Here is a 25,028-nt window from a genome sequence, read left to right as displayed (position 1 = left end):
AACAGGACCGACACACACTTCAGAGGACAATCAGAACTGCAGAAAAAACAATTGCTGCCAACCTGCCTTCCATTGAGGACCTGTATACTGCACGAGTCAAAAAGAGGGCGGGGAAAATATTTACTGACCCCTCGCATCCTGGACACAAACTGTTTCAACTCCTATCCTCAAAATGTCACTACAGAGCACTGCACACCAAGACAACTAGACACAAGAACAGTTTTTCCCCGAACGCCATCATTCTACTAAACAAATAATTCCCTCAACACTGTCAGACTTTTTACTAAATCTGCACTTCTATTCTACTAGTTTTTCTCATCATTCCTATCATCATTTTCCTCCCCCTTAGGACTGTATGACTGTAACTTGTTGCTTGTATCCTAAGATTTTTATTAATATTGATTGTTTCTTAATTGCTTATTTGACCCCTATTGCAATCATTAAGTGTTGTACCACATGATTCTTGGCAAATGTATCTTTTTCTTTTATGTACGTTGAGAGCATATGCACCAAGACAAATTCCTTGTGTGTCCAATCACACTTGGCCAATAAAATTCTATTCGATTCTATTCTAAAAGGACAAATTGGAAAGGAGCAAAAATTCAGGGAAGGGACCTTTAATTAGTTATTCTTGGCTCAAGCAACCTTCTTAACGGGAAAACTGTTTTAAAAAGTGGAGAGAAACAAACATCCCGGGGACAACCCCCGATCAATTACAACTGATCAAAGCATCCTGCTAAAGAGAATTTTTTTAAAAACAACCACTGGTGAGTAGCCAACATTCATCCAATGCTCCATCCCCATCAATTATTGAACCATGGCCCCTTTATGACTTGTGGATTTCAAATGGTATATAGGGTCTCCTGTTTGAGCAGGGGGCTAGGCTAGGAGACCTCCAAGGCCCCTTCTAGCTCTAGGCCTACTTTTCCAACCATCCAGACACCTGCCCCTGCTTCAGTCCATTCCTTGTGGCTCCCACTCCACTCTAGTTCCTTTGCTCAGAAACCTCCACTTGGCCTGCTCAGCTGGACTCTGCTGTCTTGTCCTTCCAATTATCCCTTCTGCAGTGTTGTCTCCCCAAACGGGTCTCTTCTCTCCCCCTGCTGCTTGCTGGTCTCTCCTGCCAATGCCTCTGATCAATTGCAGTGGATTTCTCTGCCTGTCTCCCTTTCTCTCCATCCCTTTCCCATTCCTTCTCTCCCTCCTTTCTCAGCTATTCCTCATACTTTCCCCTATTTTTCCACACATTCAATAATGAATTAGGAGATAAATATAACATTCAAATTGATCTTGAAGTAATAGAATAGAGTTGGAAGGGACCTTGGAGGTCTTCTAGTCCAACCCCCTGCTTAGGTAGAAAACCCTACACCACGTCACAAAATGGGTGTCCAATATCTTGAGGCCCCAGTCACTTCAACTGACTCATTGTCAGTCAACTCTGTTATCCAATCGGAGTGGAGGTCCGCCCAGATCCAAGCAACTTTATCAGCGAAAAATGTGTTAAAATCCTTGGCACTACTCTGCAAGGGCTCCCCAGCTCCCACCTGGTTAAGAAGGGAGTGGGTCACCCTAAACAGAGCGGCAGGGTGAGATTCCGCTGATGCAATCAAGGCGGCATGATATGCGCATCTTGCCGCCTTGAGTGCCACTTTGTAAGTCTTAATACGAGCTCTTACAAATGTTCGATCGGATTCGTACTTATTCTTCCTCTATCGCTTCTCTAGACGTCTCTTCTGGTGTTTCAACTCCCAGAGCTCCTCGATAAACCAAGGAGCTCTCCAGGGTCTAATGCCACAGAGAGGTCGCAATGGCGCAATTCGGTCAAGAGCCTCTGCTGCAGCCTTATTCCAGGCCATGGCAAGAGACTCTGCCGAACTGTGGACGAGTGCATCTTTGAAAGCCCTTTGAAAGCCCTCTGGGTCCATCAGTCATCTGGGGCAGAACCACTTAGTCGGTTCCGCTTCCCTGCGGGGGAGGATTGGAGCCAGGAAGTCAAGCCTTGGTAGAAAATGGTCTGACCACGACAAAGGCAACCCTTCTAAGCCCCTTAGTCTCAGACCATTGCTCAATTGCTCAGAGAGGAATACCATGTTGGGTGCGTGCCCCCCCCCCATGATTCGGACCCTGTACTACTTGAGTCAGGTCCATGGTAGGTTAAAGTCCCCCAAGACAATATATCCAGGGAACCCTTCCGCCAGCCCGGCTACCTCCTTGAGCAGCACAGGCAGGGCTGTTTACATGCAGCTGGGAGGCAGGTACGTGAGCAACAAACCCACCTGAACCCTTAAGTCCAACTTCACCAGGAGGGACTCACAACCCGCAATCTCTGGGGCAATGAGTCTACACAGGCAAAGGCTCTCCCTGGCTATGATAGCCACTCCTCCCCCCCCCTTCCCTGAGGTCAAGGCTGGTGCCATACCTGAAGCCTGGCTGGGCAAATTTCAGAGAGAGGAACTCCTCCCTCCGGGCCCAGCCAGGTTTCAGTCACACCATTAGAGTGCCTTCCGTCCTCTGTCCTATAGTCTCTCCTATATCTCGTATTTCTTCTCTACTATATCCTCTATAACCTTCATTGTGTATTGTGTATTGGACAAAATAAAAAAATAAAAAAAATAAAGCCACATTCAATGTATAAGATGCATCCAGTTTTGAGCGCACTTTTTTAACGTAAAAAGGTGCATCTTATAAACTGAAAAATACGGTAGTTCATATAGCACTCACATCTTCTATCTTGATAACAGATAGTATGCTTTCTTTTTGCCTACTGTCTTCTGTGTGTCTTCTCTTTTTATGTACGTACAGTATTACACAATAATCACTGATTTGTTTGATTTCAAAAAATATAAAAGTAACAACGCCACTCTAAAGTAGAAATAAAATCTCATATTGGCAAAAATGCGATAGAAATACATTTATTGACAAAATTACAAAGGAACTATAACCCATGAGGCACCCATCACAGATTGCAACTAAACATTAAACAAACAAGCAAAGTACATAAATGGGTCGGAGAACTGTGATGGACATATAAAGTCCATGATTTATGGGTTTGGTTGTAAGATGAGTTTTCTTTAATATTGATCCACTTGAACAAATGACATCACATCCTATCAAGCTTATATTGCAAACCTCACTTTCTTAGATTAATTGACTGACCCATTCCTTAAATTTCGAAGGCTACACAACTGCAAGCAATATGGTGTAGCACAGAATACAAAATAAAGGAAGCTGAAGTAGTAAAAAGCTAAGCAACTTCTGTGTTAAAGGCTTTCAGAGATCCCTGCTTGGCAAATGGGGATTTTTCCAAAGTTTTATTTATGGAGATCCCCTTTTTTAGGGGAGTGCCATGTAGGTGCTCCTGGCTAAACAGAAACAGGGCCGAAGGGTCTCTCCAACCAAAGAAGCATCTGAGAATGTATGGAGCAGAGTTGATCTCCTAGTATCAAAAAAGCTCACTTGTCCCCCTTTGCAATTGAGAGAGACCCGGATCCTCGTGGGCCTCTCAGTCAGGACCAGATTAGAGCATCCTGACGGAGACATGGCTATGTATTTCCCATCCCATTCCCCAATCTGCCAGCAACTGGTCGGCACATCATCAGTTGTTACATTCTTTGGCTTCTTGGCAACCCCTACACCCCATTCTGTTCCATTTCCTACAATTACTTCCCAGAAATGTCTCCCACTTGAGAACTTCTGAAAGCCAAGGACATAAGGATTATATTCATCTCTTTTGCCGTTTGGGACATGGGGCTTAAGTGCTCTGATGCTTTTTCCATCTTTGGAGATTTGAAGGCTGTTAGGATCGGCTGTGCCTGGATCCAGAGTTACATTCTCTGTAAGGGGGAAGGGAAGGAAGGACATAGAAAAACAAAAGCTTCAGTTAGAGACTTGTGTGTGTCTTAGAAACATAGAAGACTGACGGCAGAAAAAGACCTCATGATCCATCTAGTCTGCCCTTATACTATTTCCTGTATTTTATCTTCCAGTGGATATATGTTTATCCCAGGCATGTTTAAATTCAGTTACTGTGGATTTACCAACCATGTCTGCTGGAAGTTTGTTCCAAGGATCTACTACTCTTTCAGTGAAATAATATTTTCTCACGTTGCTTTTGATCTTTCCCCCAACTAACTTCAGATTGTGTGCCCTTGTTCTTGTGTTCACTTTCCTATTAAAAACACTTCCCTCCTGAACCTTATTTAACCCTTTAAGATATTTAAATGTTTCGATCATGTCCCCCCTTTTCCTTCTGTCCTCTAGACGACTATACAGATTGAGTTCATTAGGTCTTTCCTGATACGTTTTATGCTTCAGACCTTCCACCATTCTTGTAGCCCGTCTTTGGACCCGTTCAATTTTGTCAATATCTTTTTGTAGGTGAGCTTAATCCTTTTCTGTGAAAGGAGTTCAGCTTCCAAACACCCTCTCTAGGACTGAAGACTCATTGGGTGTTTTTTTTAAAGCAACACCTCAGCTTGGCCTTGTTAAGAGTTCTCTAACTCTGGCAATTGTAAGACCTGTGGACTTCAACTCCCAGAATTCCCTGATGGGGCTGCCAGTGTCCAGGTACCCTCTGTACTCTTTTTTCCAAGCACTCAGGCTCTCCCCCTGTCTTAGTCCCATCCTCTGTTAATTGCCAGCTTGTTTGGCATCCCTCTGATATCTCGCTTTCTCATTCCATTCACTTAGGTTGCCTTTGCCACCTGCCAATCCAGCTGCCACTCAGCTGCACGCCTTCAGGATCCCTCAATTATTTATCCTGCTCTTGGCTCCAAGACTCAGCTATTCATCTCTTGGCTTCACTGTCCACTCCCCCAGTCTCTAGTCTCCCATATGGCCATCACTCTGCTCATTGCTGGGTGGGGAATTCAGGGAACTGAAGTCCACAAGTTTTACAGTGGCCAAGGTTGAAGACTTATGGCCAAGACCTTCAAACCCTTCATAGTGCTCCACCTCTTCTAGCCTCCCGGCACAATTCTCTTTAGCTTCCATCTTGCAGGTGAGATTAATGGGATTGGGAGTAAAGAGTGGTTGGCTTTGCCTTCACTAATTTGATGAGACAGCCAAGGTTGAACAAGGACTCTACCTGGAGCATTAATCCAGAAGATCAGGTAGAGCAAGAGGCTGCCATGTTTCAATTCTACACCGAACATTGCATGGGGGGTGAGTTGGGCGGTGGCGGCAGCCTTTCTCGGCTGGAGGCCAGCGGCTCGGCCCTGAGAATGGGCGGGGTGCCCTGTGCATGGAGGAGAGGACTCCAGCTTCGGAATTCCATTGCTTCCCCACCTCCTGCAGGAGACTGGTGATCGTTGGCTGAGGAGCCCTCCCAGCAGCCAAAAAGCGGCTTGGGCGAATGAGCTGTGGCAGGGGCCAGGCAGCTGCCATCTCTCCCCAGCTGAAGCAGCTTAGGAGGTGTATTTGGGAAGGCGCGGTGGTTGGGGAAGGGTGCTCCACAGCACCTGCCCGCCCCTATGCCATGGGCTCATGGGGGGGGGGAGAGAAAGAGGGATTCCCAGGTGGAGGAAAGCAGCAGCTCACCTCCCAGCCGGCAAAATTGGTGCAGAAGAAGTAGCGCATCGTTCCTTGGCTAGAGGGGAGGGCGAATTGCTGGTGGGCGCTTTGAGGCAATTTTGCCAGCTGGAAGGTGAGTTGCTGCCTTCCCCAGCCGTGAATCAACAGTGGCTGTAGCAACCTCAAATGCTGCTGCTGCTTCCTCTTCGATAAACTAAATCAGGTCCTCACCGCATGATGAGGATAGGAGGCTGCTGTTTTCCGCGAATCACTCTCGGAGGTGGATCCTGTCATCAGAGGAATTCTGGGAGTTGAAGTCCTTAAGCCTTGAAGCTGTCAAGTTTGAAGACCGCTGGGTTAGGGCTTCAAGAGTCCTCAAACCTGGCAAGTTTAAGGCTTGTGTGGACTTCAACTCCCATTTCTGAGCTAGCATGACTGAAGGAGGAATTCTGGGAATAGGAGTTCACAAGTCTTGAAGCTGTCAAGTTTGAAGACACCTGGTTTTGAGGTGCAAGTGTCTTCAAACCTAGCAAGTTTAAGGCTTGTGGACTTCAACTCCTATTTCTGAGCTAGCATGACTGAAGGAGGAATTCTGGGAGTTGTAGTCCACAAGTCTTGAAGCTGTCAAGTTTGAAGTTTGTAAAAAGTGTACATGGTTGTAAAAAGTATTCTGCTACACTGGTATTTTATTAACAATATAATACTACACCATTTGGTTCAGAATACTTTTTTCTTTGTTTTCCCCCCCCCTTGTTTTCCCCCTTTAAAATCTAGGTGCATCTTATACACCGGTGCGTCTTATACACTGAAAAATACAGTAATCACATATTTTTCTTTTTTGTTACTCTATCATGTTTCTCTTAAAGTTACCAGCATCAGGACACAAATAACAAGCAATTGTAATTCTTATAATTCATATTTACCTTCCTGTAGTTGAAATCTACTTTCCAGGGTATCTGGGGAAGAAAAGAGAGGGATTCAGCATCTCATCACTAGAATTCAAGCAACGGAAGTGCTTCCCTACAGATAACCTGGTGTGCTTTCCTTGGACTCAAATCAGGAAATAAGGAATATGGAAAACCAGAAGCCAGAATGCCATTGGTGGCTACATATAGTCCATTGGGTACAAATACTGTATATTCTACTGTATATTCCATAGGCAGGTAGTTCTCAACTTACAACTATTTGTGTAGTGGAGTTACTATGGCACCAAAAAAAGTGACTTATGACCAATTCTCACACTTATGACAGCTGGAACCTCTCCAGTCACGTGATCAAAATTTGGACACTTGGAACCAACTTATATTTATGATGGTTGCAGCATCTGGGATTGTCCTCTTCGACCTTCCTGGGGAGCTTCTGAGAAGCAAAGTCAATGGGGGAAGCCAGATTAATTTATCAACCATGATTCACTTAACTGACAGGATTTTCTGAATAAATGTGGCAAAAAAGTTCGTAAAATGGGGCACTGCTCACTTAGTAACTGTTGTGGTTAGCTCTGGCCCACCTCCTGCCCCAAGGAATGTGGAGGTGGAGGTGGGGGAAACATTCACATGCCACAGGCCTGTTTTGCTCCCAATAGAATCTGACAACAAAGTCTCCTCTGACCAAGGAAGTGTGAGTGACAGGGAAGAGGGGAGTTTGGCAGACAGCCCAGGAGGAGATCAATCATCCTTACCATCTCTAGATTCTGAACACGAATTTATGACACATCCACGCATGCGTAGAGTGATGCATAGGAGACAACAACTGAAGGATTATTACAGGAGATAAATGAGGCCACCTGTGGTTGGGTGGGGCTGCTGCAATTAGTGCTACAGATAAAAGAGCAGCCTGGTGTTTTAGCCTGAGGCAGTTTAACTGATTCATTGTTTCGTCAAGATAGTGGTTTTTGCTGTTCAAGATTGTATGTGGACTTTCTGGACTTTAGAATTGGACTCAATTTCCCAGTTATTTATTTTATTTATTTATTTATTTATTTTGTCCAATACACAATGAGGGTTTTAGTGGGTATATATCTATATACACATAGTAAAATACATGATGAAGGTTATAGAGGAGATACTCATAGTAAAATATATCTAAGAAATAATAGAAAAGAAGATAAAGTAATAGAACATATCAATGAAAGAATAGAAGAAGAGATATAGGAATAGAAGAAAGGTATAGGAGATATAGGAGAGCAATAGGACAGGGGACGGAAGGCACTCTAGTGCACTTGTACTCACCCCTTACTGACCTCTTAGGAATCTGGATAGGTCAACCATAGATAATCTAAGGGTAAAGTGTTGGGGGTTTGGGGATGACACTTTGGAATCCGGTAATGAGTTCCACGCTTTGACAACTCGGTTACTGAAGTCATATTTTTTACAGTCATGTTTGGAGCGATTAATATTAAGTTTAAATCTGTTGTGTGGTCTTGTGTTGTTGTGATTGAAGCTGAAGTAGTTGCCAACAGGCAGGACGTTGCAGCATATGATCTTGTGGGCAATACTTAGATCTTGTTTAAGGAGTCTTAGTTCTAAACTTTCTAGGCCCAGGATTGAAAGTCTAGTCTCCTAGGGTATTCTATTTCGAGTGGAGGAGTGAAGGGCTCTTCTGGTGAAGTATCTTTGGACATTTTCAAGGTTGCTAATGTCTGAGATGCGATATGGGTTCCAAACAGATGAGCTGTATTCGAGGATGGGTCTGGCAAAAGTTTTGTAAGCTCTGGTAAGTAGTGCGAGATTGCCAGAGCAGAAGCTACGTAGGATTAGGTTTACAACTCTTGAAGCCTTCTTGGCTATATTGTTGCAGTGGGCTTTGGCACTTAAATCTTTTGTTATTAGTATACCAAGGTCTTTAACTGAGTGGGGATTATCTGTAATAATTTGATTATTCAGTTCATATTTGGAGTTCAGATTCTTCTTCCCAATGTGTAGGACAGAGTATTTGCTACTTGAGATTTGGAGTTGCCATGTGTTAGACTAGTCAGAAACAGCGTCAAGGTCTTTTTGGAGAGTAGTTGTGTTATCGGTGGTATTGAAGAGTTTTACATCGTCGGCGAAGAGGACACAGTTGCTTATGATGTAATTGCAAAGGTCATTGATGTAGAGAATGAAGAGCGTTGGTCCCAGTACACTACCTTGGGGAACACTGCTTTTAACTGGGACGGGGGTGGATATGGTGCTTCCTATTTTGACCACTTGTTGTCTGTTTGACAGGAATGCTGTAATCCAGCTATGGAGGGATCCTGAGATGCCATAGGATTTGAGTTTTAGGAGTAGTTTGTCGTGGACCACTGAATCAAAGGCTTTGCAGAAGTCAATATATATTGCATCTGTAGATTTCCCTTGATCTAGATGAGTTGTCCATATATTTTTGCAGTAGAGCTGCAGGTTGCAGGATAGTTTTCAGAAACCAAATTGTTTGTTAGAGAGCAAATTATTAGTTTCTAGATGGAGAGTAATTGATTATAATTGATTCCATGACTTTGCAAGGGACGCAGCATAGTGAATTGGGGGAGAAATTGGATTGCATTTAACCTGTGCCTTGTATGTACCAGAAAATCCCTTTGACATTTAAAAAGGGAGCTGTTTCTGTTTTTCTGTTGATAAAGACTTTTGGGTTTTCCTTCTATCATGTGGTGTGTGTCTTTCTGGACTAATTACCCTGTAATTATGGGCGGTTGAGACACGCCGGCAGAACAGTAACCGACTTGGCTTTTTCAAAAGAAATTTTCATCTCAACTGAAGACGTAATTCAAGAACTTCCATAATACTTAGTGGTAGCTTATTCTGCTTCCCCAGTGATCAGTGCATATGGATTTGGGCTACAAAGAATACAGGTAAGTCTTACAATCCTAACTGAGCCACTGATCCTGAAATCAATCCTGCTTTGATCCATTGGACACTGACCCAGAATCTCTCTTGGATGCTCAAAATGTCATCCAGGGTTAAACGTTAGCAACTCTTTTTTACCTCTCAATTTTTTCTTGGCACTTTTCAGAAGCGCAAGGAGTTCACTGTAATCCCAGATTACCCACTTCGGCTGTTGTAAATCCACTGGATTCTCATATGTTTTCTTAGCCTGGTACCTGGCAAGTCAAAATAACAGAGTAAGAGTGGGAAGGTCATCTAGTCCACCCTCCACCACACTGCCACCCAAGCAGGAAATCTTACACCGGTGATGGTGAACCTTTTTTAGCTTGGGTGCCAAAAAGGTGCATACCCACATGTGCTCACGCCCATAATGCAATGCCCTCTTGCCGATGCATGGACACAACCTCCACACTGCCTCCCACACATGCGTACAACCTTCCCCAATTCATGCACACAGGCCACATTGAAGCCTCTGGACTTCCAGTTGGCCCATTTTTTGCTGTCCCCAGAGTTCAGGAGGATTTCCTGAAGCCTGGGGAGAGCAAAAACAGCCAAAAAGAAGGCTGAAAATCTGCTGGCCAGCTTGAGCCTGCAAGCTGGAGCTGACATAGGACAATGCCTCACGATATGGCTCTGTGTGCTACCTGTGACACGTGTGCCATAGGTTCACCATTATTGCCTTACACCAGCTCTTAGAATTAGAATTCTTTGTGGCCAAGTGTGATTGGACACACAAGGAATTTGTCTTTGTTGCATATGCTCTCAGTGTACATAAAAGAAAAAGATACATTTGTCAAGAATCATAAGGTACAACACTTAATGATTGTCATAGGGGTCAAATAAGCAATGAGGAAACAATATTAATAAAACATTTTAAGCATACAAGAAACAAGTTATAGTCATACAGTCAGTGAAGGGCTACAAAATTTTTACTACCACACTCTGGGCCTGGCTTATGCAGGACGACCTGCATTTTCTTTCAATATATTTCAGTGCAAATTGGGTGCTCTGGGGTGGAGCTCCATTTTCGTTACCCCACTGCATTCCCCCCCAATCCGGGCATAGCCCACCCCTGCATACAGTCATAAGTTGGAGGAAATGGGTGATAGGAAGGATGAGAAAAAACTAGTAGTAATAGTAGTGCACACTTAGTACTGTATTTTTCGGTATATTAGACCCACATAGATTTTAGAGGAAAACAAGGAAAAAAGTATTCTGAACCAAATGGTGTAGTATTATATTGTTTAATACAATACCAGTGTAGCAGAATACCTTTTACAACAATGTATACTTTTTACAAAGTTCAAACTTGACAGCTTCAAGACGTTGATTTCAACTCCCAGAATTCTTCCACCAGTCATGTTAGCTCAGAAACAGTCTTAAATTTGCCAGGTTTGAAGACCCTTGCACTCCTAACCCCTAACTCAAACAAACAAACAAACAAACAAACAAACAAACAAACAAACAAACAAACAAACAAACAAACAAACAAACAAGGACAATTCATTTTGTTAACTGTTCCTTTAATGATTCTAGTGATGGAATTATTTACAATTACAGTTCCCTGCTGAGGTTGCCTTAATATTACTACTGTACCATGAGGTTTTCAAAGACTCCTCTGTTGACTGCTCCAATTTTCAAAATTAAAGTGCATGGAAATATATGGTGATGATGATAAACCTAAAATACTCCTTAAAAGGAGTTGTTTCTAGAACAGGGATATCCAACTTTGCAACTTTTAAGACTTGTGGACTACAATTCCCAGAATTCCTCAGCCACCTTTGAACCAGAACTGAAGAGGGAGGCATCTTTTGCTGAATCCAAGAAGATTCGACAAAAGGATCTACTGGATCTTTTTCTGAACTTCCAGGGATTGTGTCGCCCCACATTTCAGCAACCCCGTCTGCTGGGGACCCTTTCTCAAGAGCTCATGCCCTCTTCAAGAATGCCAAAGGAACAATCCAGATACTAACTGCCCCCGCTTTGAATGCCACAATCTAGCCTCGTTTTAATCCGGAGTCGGCTCAATTCCGGAATCGCTTCCTTCTTGAGCAAGCAGCATTCCAAGTGAAGGCAAACAAGAGCCGGCAGACAGTTGTTCCAGGTAGCCACAAGTGGATTCTGCCTTTCCTGTCCTGGGAGGAAGCTGCCTAGGGGATGAGGAGGGGGCTTGGGGTGCAGCAGCACCGGGCTGCCTGCCCACAAGCGCTCCTCTCCCAGCCAAGTGGTTCCGGCGTAGCCTGCCACAGTGGCAGGTGGATTGGTGAAGAGGGCTGCCTGCTGCAAACTGGAGACCCAGTTGGGTGGCGGGCTTGTGAAGGAGGGGAGGGAATTTTTCTGAGCCCATCTAAGTGCAGCAGGCAGGCGACAGGGCACAGTTCGCCACTTCCATAAAGCCACTTTAGGGCCAGGGAGGTGCAGGGGGAGAAGCAAGGGGGCAATCCTTAGCCAAAGTCATCAAGTATCCCTGTGGTCAGTGGCAGGTCCTGGGAGACAGGCTCGTCCAAGCTCTGGAGCGCCGTCGCCGCCGCTATGGAAAGGCAGCCTGGGGGGGAGTCGCCTCAGCAGTTGCCACCACCGCTGCCTACACCAAGACCGGCTAACTCAGGTGGTGTGCCTGCCTTGTCCCTGCCAGCCGGCATTGGCTGAGGAGCTCTCCTGGCAGGCCAAAAAACTCCGGAGATGCCCACCCGAGCGGCTTTTCGGCTTGCCGGGAGGGCTCCTGGGCCAACACCTGCCAGTCTCCTGCGGAGGAAAGCTTGGGAATTCCACAGCTGGCAGCCTCTGCTGCAAATGCCCGGCACCCCGCCCATCCCCAGGGTCAAGCCACTGGCCTTCCACCAGGAGCTGCCAGGCAGCCTCGGCAACATTCAGTGTACATGCATCCAATTTTAAAAGCACTTTTTAAAGGTAAAAAGGTGCATCTTATACACCGAAAAATACAGTAAATAATTTGGCAGTGTTGAGGGAATTATTTGTTTAGCAGAGTGATAGCATTCAGGAAAAAATTGTTCTTGTGTCTAGTTGTCTTGGTGTGCAGTGCTCTGTAGCGATGATTTGAGGGTAGGAGTTGAAACAGTTTATGTCCAGCATGTGAGGGGTCAGTAAATATTTTCACTGTCCTCTTTTTGACTCGTGCAGTATACAGGTCCTCAATGGAAGGCAGGTTGGCAGCAACAGTTTTTTCTGCAATTCTGATCCTCTGAAGTCTGTGTCAGTCTTGTTGGGTTGCAGAACCAAACCAGACAGTTATAGAGGTGCAGATGATAGACTCAAAAATTCCTCTGTAGAACTGTATCCCAGCGGTGGCAGCTCAGATTCGTAAGGTGAAAATGATTCAGAAGTAGAGGCGTTTGTAAGTAGAGGTACCACTGTATTATGAGAGGTGGTAGGATGGGAGGGTTTCTTCTAAAGTCTACCACCATTTCTACGGGTTTGAATGTGTTCAGTTCTAGATTGTTCCGGTCGCACCACGAGGCTAGTTGTTCAACCTCCCATCTGTGTGTGGTTTCATCATTGTCTTGAATGAGACCAATCACTCTTGTATCGTCTGCACCCTTCAGTAGTTTAACAGATGGATCGTTTGAGATGCAGTCATTGGTATAGAAAGAGAAGTGGTTACACAGCCTTGGGGAGGTCCCTGTGCTAATTGTACAGGTATTTGATGTGATTTTGCCTAGCTTCACCTGCTGCTTCCTGTCTGTTAGGAAGCTTGTGTTCCACTTACAAGTGTGTTCAGATACTGCTAGCTGATTTAGCTTAGTTAGAAGAATGTCCGGTATAATGGTGTTGAATGTTGAACTAAAATCTACAAAAAAGGACACCAGCGAAGATTGTTGGAGATTCAAGATGTTCAAGATCTCTTCTTGAAAGCTGCCAGTGCAGAACCTCCCACAATGTCTGAAGGCAAAAGGTTCTAGTGGTTCATTCTCTTCAGTCAGAAAATGTATCCTTATTTCTAGGTTGAATCTCTCCTTGATTAGTTTCCATCCATTATTCCTTGTCTGGCCTTGAGGAAAACAGATTGACCCCCATCTCTCTGTAACAGCCCTGAAACACTGGGGCCCTGCTATCATGTCTCCCCTGGTCCTTCTCTTCATTGGACTGCCATGCCCAGTTCCTGTAACTGTTATCAACCTGCCAATAGAACCTTTCTAAACCATCAGATGGTGATTGAGGATTAGCCAGCTACACCCTCCAATCAGAGTTGGTCACCAGAGGTTTTGTCTTCTGAGCTTTCAGACTTCAAATTCTGAATAGAATGTTGTACACATTGTATTTATGTGATGTCTGGTTGTGTGTGGCTTTTAGTTGTTCAGTGGGGTGTTGATGGCCACCTATGAAGTCATTGATTGTTGTTTTCTTGTGTTGTCCCATCCTTGGCTGCTAAGTACCTGGTAAATTGGTGGTAAATCAGCACTCCTGTTGACTGACAAGGACCCCTGCTTCCCAGGCTTCAGTCATTTCTCTGGCTAGCTATTCAAATATGGGCACCATGGTGACTCAGTGGATCCTGATCCAAAACTGCACTCATTCACCTTCATCAAGTTAAACGAGAGATCTAGTAACGGGAACTAGGTTTCAGTTTTGAGATCCCTGCTCTGGAAAATTCTTGTGAATCTCGTGGCCAAAGAAATGGATTGTATCTTACCAAATGACTCATGACCAATGACTAACATGGGTGACATATGTAAAGAGCCCTGAAATGCAATATGCTGTCTTTACATTAAAATACTGCTAAATATAAACAGAAAATAGGAAAAGTGCTGGAGGATCTGAGACTGTAAAGAAAATGGTGGATTTACTTACTTCTTCAAGATGCTTCCAATGTCCTAAAAAATAAAGAGGCAAAGCATTGAAAGGAGCCATTTCCTATGCAGAAAATTAAATTCTTACACTCATGAAATAAATGAATAAAACGTCTGGACAACTAATAGACATATAATGTACTTTCAATTTTAATTTTAAAAGTCTCATTGTTCTCCCTCCCGTCAGCTGTTCAACTTCTTTTAAAGATGTATTGTTTTTATTTTTTTGCCTAAGAAAAATTATACACTGGTTGAATCCAGCACAGTTACACACACACACATGTATGTATGTATGTATGTATGTAACATATTTTTGCTGATAATGAAAAGGGAGTCTACCATACATTTCGAGCTTATTTGCCTTCATCAGGTAGCCACACCCTTTTACTGGGATTTGAACCCGGGGCCTCTGCCTTGTAAACCATTAGGCTACAGGCTCAACTCCTGTATCAGCTTGTACCAGGGAAGGGTTATACAGTGATACCTTGTCTTATGAACTTAATTGGTTCCGGGAGGAGGTTTGTAAGGTGAAAAGTTCATAAGATGAAACAATGTTTCCCATAGGAATCAATGGAGAACCGATTAATTCATCCAAGCTAAAATTTTACCCCTTTTTCAAGCCAAAGCACCCGTTTTTGTGCTAATGGGATTTCCCTGAAGCTCCCCTCCATGAGAAACCTCATCTCTGGACTTCCACATTTTTGCGATGCTGTAGGGAAATCCCAGGAGGGAATCCCAGGATTGCAAAAACGGGCACTCTGCTGGCAACAGAAGTCCGGAGGTGGGGTTTCCCAGCGAGGTAAGCCTCAGCGAAATTGCACTATCGCAAAAACATGGATGTCCTCGAAACCCTACCTTCGGACTTCTGTGTTTTTGCGATGGAACGTTTTTGCTGAGGCTTCCCTCGCTGGGAAACCCCACCTCCGGACTTCTGTTGCCAGCGGAGCACCCATTTTTGCGATCCTGAGATTCCCCTCCTGGGATTTCCCTACAGCATCACAAAAATGCGGAAGTCAGGAGGTGGGGTTTCCCATGGAGGGGAGTCTCAGGGGAGCCCAGGATCGCAAAACGGGCACATCGCATGCAATGGAAGTTCAGAGGCGGGGCATCCCAGTGGCGGTGGTGGGTTCGTAAGGCAAAAAAAGTTTGTAAGAAGAGGCAAAAAAATTCCGAACCCCGGGTTTGTATCTTGAAAAGTTTGTATGACGAGGGGTTCGTATGGCAAGGTACCACTGTATATGATTTAAGCTAATACAGGAGTTGAGCCTGTAGCCTAATGCCTAAGACCTCTGTCTTACAAGGCAGAGGCCCCAGATTCAAATTCCAGTAAAAGAGTGTGGCTACCTGATGAAGGCAAATAAGCCCAAAATAGATCTATAGTAGTCTCCCTTCCTTTTCATTATCAGCAAAAATATGTTACATCTATAGATTATAGTTGCTGGCTATAAAAAAAATTATCTGCCTTGGAGTATGGTGCCTGGTGGGGCCGAGAGGCAAAAAAGGAGCTGTGATATTCCTTCAATATGCCAGGGTGATTCAACAAAAAATCATGTATATATGAAGGTCAAGGCATATTCGGGTTTCTTCTCATGTAGGTTTCAGAGATTTCTGGTGACATTTCGACAAGGTCCCACTCGTCATCTTCAGGCTGGTGATTTTGTCCTTGTGCTAGGGCGAAAACAGCGAGACTGAGCTGCCTTCCCTCTATAAATACTGGTGGGTGTGGAGTGTTGGCTCAGCAGCTGCAAGCTGTGTTGAAACTTCCTGGTGAGTCAGTGGTAACACCTGGGGTCATTGATGTAACTGATGTATGCTGATTAGTGGATGTTTGTGGATTGGGGGTGATATCCTAAGTAGTTGGAGCTTGCAGGCTACTTAGCTATAGAACATGAGGGCGGAGCAAGAGGCAAAGGGTAGAAGCTCTTCACAAAATGATCAAACCTAAAACAAGGAAGAATTTCCTGAGAATTTCTATCAGTGAAACAGTTTCCCTCACAGAATTCTGAGTGCTGCCTCACTGTAGGATTCCAATACCAATTTGGACAACAATTGTTTTGGGATGGTATAAGGGCTCCTTTCTTGGGAAGAGGTTAGACTAGAAGATCTCCAAGGTCCTTTCCAGCCCTAGGATTCTATGATCTCAACTTCCTGCCTGACCTGTAAGAGTTTGCTGGCGGGCTGCTGATGTTTCTCTTCTATCTCCTGGATGAGATTGTCAAGCGAGCAGAGTTCCTCCGTATGCTTGGCCAAACCCTTCTCCTTTCTTGCCATAAGATCCTTCTCCGTCACTTCCATTCTAGTCAATAGGAGCTTCTCCTGTGCTTCTAACCAGAGTTTTAGCTCCCTGAATTCAGCCATTACATTTTTTTTTACTTCTTTCATCATGTCCTAGAACAAGAAAGAGAAAAGGCAAATGGCATTTATTTATTTTTTTTATTTTAATCATAATAATTCAATAGATTCTTTGAAGAATCTAGGTGGAAGAATTTCCTAAAAAGAAAAAAATCCCTTTTGATATTAAAAAACATGGTGCGGAAAAAGATTTCTTTAATTAAAAAAAGGCTAGAGTTTAAATGATCTCTCATGAAAATTTTCTTGGCAATCAGGGATTCCAAAAAAGGAGACAGAAAAACATTTGTGCTCACAATTTTTTTAATAAGATGAAATATGGTTTGCATTAATTTATTCAGCAAGCCAAACCCTTGGTATAAAACACGGCTCATGGGATAGGGGCACTTAATCCAACTATGACTCATTCAGCCAGTGGTGACATCTCAGTCCCAGTTTAGGAACAAGTTCTCTGCCCTACCGTCTTTAACTTGAAGTTACAAACAAGCTGCCTATTATTAAAGATGGCGGATGGTGGTCTCCTTCCTATTACCTCAGAAGCTCCTCACCGCTGGATCAATACTTACAAGCATCTTCTGTACTGTTTGCTGTGTGACTCTTTTGTATGTAGCTATTTTTGCTTTCTGCTCCTTCTGAGCCTTCAGGCAATCCCCAACCTTGATCTGAAGAGAAAATACAATTTCTGAGTTTCTTTTCTGTAAAGAATTACATTGGAGGGAAGTCCCAGTTAGAAGATATAGTATATTCAATCTTCATAAATACATGGCATTTGCAAGCATCCAAATTTTGATCACGTGACCACGGAATGCCTGCAATGATCACAAGGGTGAAAAACCTTACATCACTTTTTTTATTGCCATTCCCATTTCAAACGGTCACTAAACAAATGTTTTTAAGTCAAGGACTACCTGTAATGGCACTAAAGTGAACTGCCTGAGTCTCGTGGTTGCCATCATCCCAGAAGCATCACTGAGAAATGAAACTCTGGCCTGATCCAGCAGGAGTGTTTTCCAGGGTCTACACTCAAGATTTCAGAGGTCTCCGTGACAATTTCACTCTAGAGCAAATGTGGAAAGGGAGCCAGCAAACGGAGCCTATTTCTCCCATTACTAAACAAGAGGGGGAGGTGAAAGAATTGCCTAATTTCTGTTGCTAAGCAACACGGGGAGACTGCAACCATCATAAATAAATACCAGTTGCCAAATGTCCCAATTTTGTTTTTTGTTTTTTAAAAAATAATTTTTATTTCAAATATATACATTTAAAAGGACATTTTCTCAATCATTATATCTCTATATTCACCATCAAAGCGGGCAGAAAAAGAAATGAAAGAGAAAACCATAGACATAACAAAGACAGATTGTACATAACCCCACCCCACTGTCTCGTCGACAGCTTAGTTTTAAGTTATCAGTTTATCATACGGTGAATATTACCAGTGGATACTATTCGGACATAAGTATAACAAATATTCAAATAACTTATGTTCCTTGATCCTCTTTCCCTATCTTCTCACATATATAGTCAATTGTTACAAAGTTCTTAAATAAATCTAATATTTTAAAACCCTTTTAAACTTTGAATCTTCTTGGTCTTTAAGCTCCACTGTCATCTTATCTGATTCTGCACAATCGAGAATCTTTTCAATCAGACTTCTTTCGGATGATGTTTCCTGCTTCCAAAATTGTCCAATATTTATCCTTATTGTGTCTCAATTTTGATCAGTGGCCACAGGAATACTACAATGGTCATAAGTGTTAGAATGTCTAGGTAATAAACCTTCAACAAACTTTAAGAAGCGTTAATGTAGTAATGTGGGTTAGTTAGTCAATGAATCAGACTTAGTACAAAATAGAACAATACAGTGGTTCCTCTACTTAAGAACACCTCTACTTAAGAACTTTTCTAGGTAAGAACTGGGTGTTCAAGATTTTTATGTCTCTACTTAAGAACCATTTTCTACTTAAGAACCCGACCCTGGGAAAAATTCCCCGGAAATTTGAGAGTGGCACAAAGGCCCAGCCAGTTTCCTGCCATTCCCCCATTAATCCCTGCCATCTCGGACTTTTCTAGACTGCCAGAGGATTCTTTTGTGGAGCTTAAGGAGGGTTTGGCAGTCTAGAGCGAACAAAGCATTTCCTTTCTCTGGGCACTTGGAGAGGGAATAAACCTCTGCCAGCGCTGAGAGAAAAGAAACGCTCCCTTCGCTCTGGGCAGCCCAGAGCAAACAGAGTGTTTTCCTTTCTTTGGGTGCTGCCTCAGTGTCCCTCTTTTTTTTTAAGTCTTAAAGTTTTGGATTTTTATGATTCTCCTCACTTCACCTTTTTCCTTCAGCAGCGACTGTCCCCCTCCTCTTCTTCCTCCCCCTTCCACCCAAATTCTGAGCTTTTATTTCTTTCCTAATGGGTTTACACACATTATTTGTTTTTCATTGATTCCTATGGGAAAATTGCTTCTACTTAAGAACTTAGTCATGGAACGAATTAAGTTCTTAAGTAGAGGTACCACTGTATTATTATATACAAATAGGCAAATAAGCAATAGTAGTTACACAATCTAAATATCATACACATATAATCCTAATAATGGTTTACACACAGCAAATGTAAATCTCTCTAGTATAAACTCCCTCAAGAGGAACATCCTTGGCTCCCTCTTCTGGCCAATCAGCAAATGACTGTTAAAGGTACAGTTTTAAACTTACATTGTTAGCTTCTGTATTGCAACACCCAACATAGTTACATACAGTATACTAACAATAAGTATGAAAATGGTCATAAGGTATATTTATCAATGGTGGTGAACGGTCACTAAACAAATGGTAGGATTATGGTAAATTGCAGACATAAAGGATAAAGCAGGAGGTGAAGATCTCAGGTTAGAATTAGGGAGGTTTTTTTAAAGGAATGGCTAAGGCAGAAAATTGCAGATGAGTTTAGTAAGACCAGTAATGAATGGGGGGACACTGAAGCCCTGATGAGCTGAGGTGGTGCAGTGGATAGAGTGCAGTACTGCAGGCCACTAAAGCTGACTGCTAGATCGGCAGGTCAGCGGTTCAAATCTCATCACTGTTTCAAGGTTGACTCAGCCTTCCATCCTTCCGAGGTGGGTAAAATGAGGACACGGATTGTGGGGGCAATATGCTGGCTCTGTTCAAAAGTGCTATTACTAACATGTTGTAAGCTGCCCCGAGTCTAAGGAGCAGGGCGGCATAAAAAATTGAATGAATGAATGAATGAATGAATGCCTAGCAACAAGAAAATTACAAGAAAGTTAGGAGGACTCTGGTTAGACAGATGCTAGCTAAGGCAGATAGACATAAATTTCTAGATTATAAATGCACACCCCTTTTGATAAGAAAACTTATTAGCATAAAATATGCAATTTATGAACTAGATTAAAGTACCATATTTTTGGAGTATAAGATGCATCTTTTTCCTCCCTAAAAGAGGCTGATAATTTGGGTGCATCTTATACTCTGAATGTATTTATTTATTTATTTTATTTTATTGGATTTGTATGCCACCCCTCTCCGAGGATTCGGTGCGGCTCCCTCCCCAGCCCTAATTTGCTGCTAACGATCTTCCCAGCTCTTACCTTGCAGGCTCTTTCATTGTTTCTCTCTGCCAAGAATGTTTTCCAAGCCCTAAGTCTTTGCAGGGTTTTTTCCATTGCTCTAACTTGTTCCAAGTAAGTTTCTTGCCAGCCCTAACCAGGTGCTAACAATGTTCCCAGCTCTTACCGGCTTGCAAGCTCTTTCACTGTCACTCTCTGAGAAGAACGTTTTCCAAGCCCTAAGTATTTGCAGAGTTTTTTCCATTGCTCTACTTGCTCCCACTGTTTCTTTCCAGGTGCTAATGATGTTCCCAGCTCTTAGTGGCTTGCAAGCTCTTTCATTGTTACTCTCTCAGAATAAAGGGTTTTTTACGCCCTAACCAGGCGATAAAATAATGTGCTGAAGGATGCTAGCCAGATGGTAAGCAGATTCTTTTCCCTACTTTCCTCCCCAAAAACTAAGGTGCGTCTTATACTCCTAAAAATACAGTAGGTCAGGACAAGAAATACAAAAAATATTTCAAGAAACCAATGAGTTAGTCAAGGAACCTTAATCTTAACTGTATCAAATTTGTCTTTGTATGTGGTTTATTTATTTATTATTTATTTATTATTTAGATTTGTATGCCGCCTCTCTCCGAGGACTTGGGGCGGCTCACAACAGAGAAAAACAAATCATAAATAATCCGAGTAACATTAAAACATTTAAAATTTAAAAGAAAACCCCATATACTAACAGACACACACACACAAGCATACCATGCACAAATTAAACATGCCCAGGGGGAGATGTTTAATTTCCCCATGCCTGATGGCAAAGGTGGGTCTTAAGGAGTTTACGGAAGGCAGGAAGAGTAGGGGCAGTTCTAATCTCCGGGGGGAGTTGGTTCCAGAGAGCCGGTGCCACCACAGAGAAGGCTCTTCCCCTGGGGCCCGCCAAATGACATTGCTTCGTTGACGGGACCCGGAGAAGGCCCACTCTGTGGGACCTAATCGGTCGCTGGGATTCGTGCGGCAGGAGGCGGTCTCGGAGATATTCTGGTCCGATGCCATGAAGGGCTTTAAAGGTCATAACCAACACTTTGAATTGTGACCGGAAATTGATCGGCAGCCAATGCAGACTGCGGAGTGATGGTGAAACATGGGCATACCTAGGTAAGCCCATGACTGCTCTCGCAGCTGCATTCTGCACGATCTGAAGTTTCCGAACACTTTTCAAAGGTAGCCCCATGTAGAGAGCATTACAGTAGTCGAACCTCGAGGTGATGAGGGCATGAGTGACTGTGAGCAATGAGTCCCGGTCCAAATAGGGCCGCAACTGGTGCACCAGGCGAACCTGGGCAAACGCCCCCCTCGCCACAGCTGAGAGATGGTTTTCTAATGTGAGCTGTGGACAGGGCCGCCGATAGACGGGTATTACTGATAGCGGCGTCCCGGGCCCCGGCCAAATTGGAAAATAGGGGGGGGCCCGGGCCCGGTGCCTGCCAAAAACTCCCCAACTCCGATTGAGACAAACTCTGCCTTGCGGCCCGCACCTTCTTCCCACCCCCAACGAGGAAAGAAGGCAGGGAGGCCGGCAGACAGGCAGGGAGCCCCGATGGCAGCCGCGGAAGGAGGAAAGACCGCGGGGTTGGCTCAGCCCTCTGGAAGCCAAGCCGCGCTGCTGGGGAAGCGGAATTGGGGAAGCCGGGAGAGGGCTGAGCCCGGCCGGCTTCTCCGCCGGCCTTGTGTCCCCCCAAGGATTGCAAGGGCAAGAGAGCCGCGCCTTTCGGCTTCCGGAAGTGCTGGGCCGTGGGTTCGGGGGGGCCATGAACGCCGCCCGGAGCCAATGGCTTCTTTTGGGCTTACTCAAATTCCTGCTGCTGGTAAGCGCGCGCGGGTGGCCGGGTGGGAAGGGCGAGGCGCGAGGGGGAGGCAAGTGGAGAAGCGGAGAGAGAGAGAAGTGGACCAAAAGAAAGAAAAGGGAAAGAGAGGGAGGGAAAGAGAAATGGAGAGGAAGGAAGGAGGGAGGGAGGGGAGGGAGGGAGAGAAGGAAGGAAGAGAAAGGAGGGTAGAAAGAGAGGGAGAGAGAGAGAAAGGAAGAGGAGAGATAGAAAGGAAGAGAGAGAAAGAAAGAGGGATAGAAAGAGAGAGAGAGAGTGAGAGATGCTCACTGAGCCTTTCTTTGAAGTTGCCTTTCTTTCTTTCTTTCTCTCTTTCTCTTGCTTTCTCTCCTTCCTTCCCTCCTTCCATTTCTTTCATCCCCCTCTCTATTTTAATTTCTCTTTCATTCTTTCTTTCTTTCTGTCTCTCTTTCTTTCTTTCTTGCTCTTTTTCTTTCTCTCTTTTACCTTCCCCTCCTCTATTTCTTTTTTTCTTTCTCCTTCCTACCTTCTTCCCTCCCTCCCTTCCTTCAGTCCTTCCTCTCTTACTCTCCCCTTTCATAAGTTTCCTTGCTTCCTTCCTCTGTTCCTGTCCCTTCCCCCTTTCTTTCTTTCTTTCTTTCTTTCTTTCCTTCCCTCCCTCCATTTCTTGCTTTCCTTCTCCTTCCTCCCTTGTTTCCTCCCTCATTCCCTTCTTTCACTCCTTCTTCTCTTACTCTCCCCTTTCACACCTTTCCTTGCTTCCTTTGCACCCTTCCTCTGTTCCTGTCCCTTCCCTCTTTCCTTCCTTCCTTCCCACCCTCCGTCCATTCATTCACCCATTCCTCTCTTGATCGCCCCTTTTACCATTCCTTCCTTCCTTCCTTCCGATGTGGGCCCGGGCCAGCAGAGTAGTTTGCTTTTGCACCCCGTCTCGAGCTCCCTTGGTGCCAACCCGGCCTTCCCCACTTCAGAGAGAAGGGGGAGAAAGAGAGAGAGAGAGAGAGAAAGAGAAAGAGAGAGATAAAAAGAGAAAGATAGAGGGAGGGAGAGAAAGAGATAGAAAGAGACAAAGAGAGGGGGAGAGAAAGAGAGAGAGAAAGAGAGAAAGGGAGATAAAAGAGAAAAAAGAGAGAAAGAGAGATAAAAAGAGGAAGAGAAAGAGAGAGGGGGAGGGAGAGAAAGAGAAAGAAAGAGAGAAGGGGAGAGAGGGAGAGAAAGAGATAGAAAGAGAAAGAGAGAGGTTGGAAGAGAGAAAGATATAAAGAGAAAGAGAGAGAAAGGGAGATAAAAAGAGAAAAAGAGAGAGAAAGGGAGAGAAAAAGAGAAAAAGAAAGAAAAGTAGAAAGAGAGAGACAAAAAGAGAGGGATGGGCCATAGGGATCCAGTGTATGTGGAGGGAGAGGTCCCCAGCTTCTGTTCTGCAGAGGGGAAGCCAAAGCCCCCGCATGGGTTATGCAGAGTGCCAGTGTTTGGGGCAAGGTGGGGGTCTTCCTTAACCCCCATTTCTTTGGTGGGGCTAAGAGGCCTGCCCAGCAGGGCTGATGTGTTGTGGAAGGTCTTGTCGAGGGAGACCAGTGGAGCGCCCCCCCCCCCGCTCCCATCCCCAGGGAAGGGGGTTCTGGCATCACTGCCACTGGCTTTGGAAAGAAGCCCCCGGCCTCTTCAGGGGGTGGAGGGAGGGGTCCGTAGCACAGAGCTGGACAATGGCTGAAGACAGTTGACTGCAGCTTTCAGAATTCCTCAGTCAGGAATATGAAGAAGACAGTTTGAAAATTTAAAAGGGAAGGAAGGAAGGAAGGAGGGAGGGAAAAGAAAAAGAAGAGAAAAAAGGAAAGAAAGAAAAAGAAGAAAGAAAGAAAGAAAGAAAGAAAGAAAGAAAGAGGAAGGACGGAAGGAAGGGAAAAAAACCAAAAGAGAAAAAAGAAAGAAAAAGGGAAGGAAGGAAGGAAGGAAGGAAGGAAGGAAGAAGGGAGGGGCCCCCCAGACACTTAGGCTGTATGGGGCCCCAAAATTCCTGATGGCGGCCCTGGCTGTGGATCGAGGAGGACGCCCAAGTTGCGGACCCTCTCTGAGGGGGTCAGTAATTCCCCCCCCAGGGTAATGGACGGACAGATGGGATTGTCCTTGGGAGGCAAAACCCACAGCCACTCCATCTTATCCGGGTTGAGTTTGTGTCTGTTGACACCCATCCAGGCCCCAACAGCCTCCAGGCACCAGCTCATCACTTCCACCGCTTGGGGTCTTGGCTCCTTCAATAAAAGTACTTCAATAAACGTTTCTTGAATCTTCCCTCCAGTCTGCTTCTGAGTGATGGTTCTGCCCCACTCTAAACCCAGTTTGCAGAAAACAGAGGAAAAAACTAAACCTGTTCAAGGATTGTCAGAAAGGCATTCTGGATGCCCCCCCCCCCCTCAGCGATTCCTCCTGGCCAATTCCTACCTGGTATTCCGGGAAAGCCTCCTCCGTAGGGATCACCGAGTGGCCCTTGTGCTGTTTGGATCGGTCGCAGACCAAGCAGATGAGGGTCTTGTGGTTCTTGCAAAAGAGCTTCAGGGGCTCCCGGTGCTTCGAGCAGAAGTTCCCTCCTTCCTCGCCCCAAGGACCTCCGCATCGCTTGGCTACTTCCAGAACCCGCGCCAGCTGCCGGTTGGGGAGGACGCTGCGGGGCGCGAAGGTCTTTCTGCACTGGGGACAGGAAGCCTCCGATTCCGACGTCCCCCAACTGCGGGTCAAGCAGCCCCGGCAGAAGTTGTGGCCGCACTCCGGGATGAGCACGGGGTCCTGGAAATACTCCAGGCAAATGGAGCAGGAGGCTTCCTCCACCAAATCCTGCAAGGGCGCCTCGGACGCCATCGCCGTTTCCAGAAGGAAAGACAAAAGTTACTTTCGCGCCTTTCCCTGCGAATCAGGTGAGCGCCTTTGGGGCTCTGCCCAGGTGGGGGAACCAAAATGAATCGTGGGTCTTGTGGTTAACTTCGCTGGCTTCTTAAAGAACAACTGCACTATTTTAAACAGGACAAATTAGGAAGGAGCAAACATACGGAACGAATCCCGAAATCGGTTATTATTCGCCCAGCCAGGTCGTTAAAGGGGGAAATTGT

General features: G+C 44.8%; 2 protein-coding genes across 2 annotated transcripts in view; one reads left to right on the top strand and one right to left on the bottom strand.

The window, feature by feature from the left end:
• The window catches only part of LOC139163114 (zinc finger protein RFP-like), a 182,952-nt gene that overhangs the window by 102,185 nt on the left and 55,739 nt on the right, over positions 1–25,028 (top strand). The window lies entirely within an intron of this gene.
• On the bottom strand, positions 2,897–25,014 carry LOC139163120 (zinc finger protein RFP-like). Its single transcript, XM_070744082.1, has 7 exons — positions 24,367–25,014; positions 17,095–17,190; positions 16,337–16,567; positions 14,181–14,203; positions 9,471–9,586; positions 6,435–6,467; positions 2,897–3,833 (listed from the first exon to the last, which is right to left on the bottom strand). The coding sequence occupies exons 1-7, from the start codon at positions 24,778–24,780 to the stop codon at positions 3,334–3,336; spliced, it is 1,413 nt and encodes a 470-aa protein (XP_070600183.1). The 5' UTR covers positions 24,781–25,014; the 3' UTR covers positions 2,897–3,333.

This window comes from Erythrolamprus reginae, chromosome 2 (genome assembly GCF_031021105.1).
Source record: "Erythrolamprus reginae isolate rEryReg1 chromosome 2, rEryReg1.hap1, whole genome shotgun sequence".
NCBI lineage: Eukaryota > Metazoa > Chordata > Lepidosauria > Squamata > Dipsadidae > Erythrolamprus > Erythrolamprus reginae.
The sequence above is the reverse complement of the archived record's forward strand: the minus strand, read 5'-3'. Positions and strand labels throughout refer to the sequence as shown.

What these genes read in the sequence shown, in the direction of transcription:
- LOC139163120 (XM_070744082.1), bottom strand. Translation starts at nt 24,780, where the DNA reads ATGGCGTCCGAGGCGCCCTTGCAGGATTTGGTGGAGGAAGCCTCCTGC. An exon ending in ATTGGAAGCATCTTGAAGAA is followed by an intron (nt 9,587 to 14,180) that starts GTAAGTAAATCC and finishes TTGACTTGCCAG; the next exon opens with GTACCAGGCTAAGAAAACAT. An exon ending in TGCCAAGAAAAAATTGAGAG is followed by an intron (nt 6,468 to 9,470) that starts GTAAAAAAGAGT and finishes TTTCTTCCCCAG; the next exon opens with ATACCCTGGAAAGTAGATTT.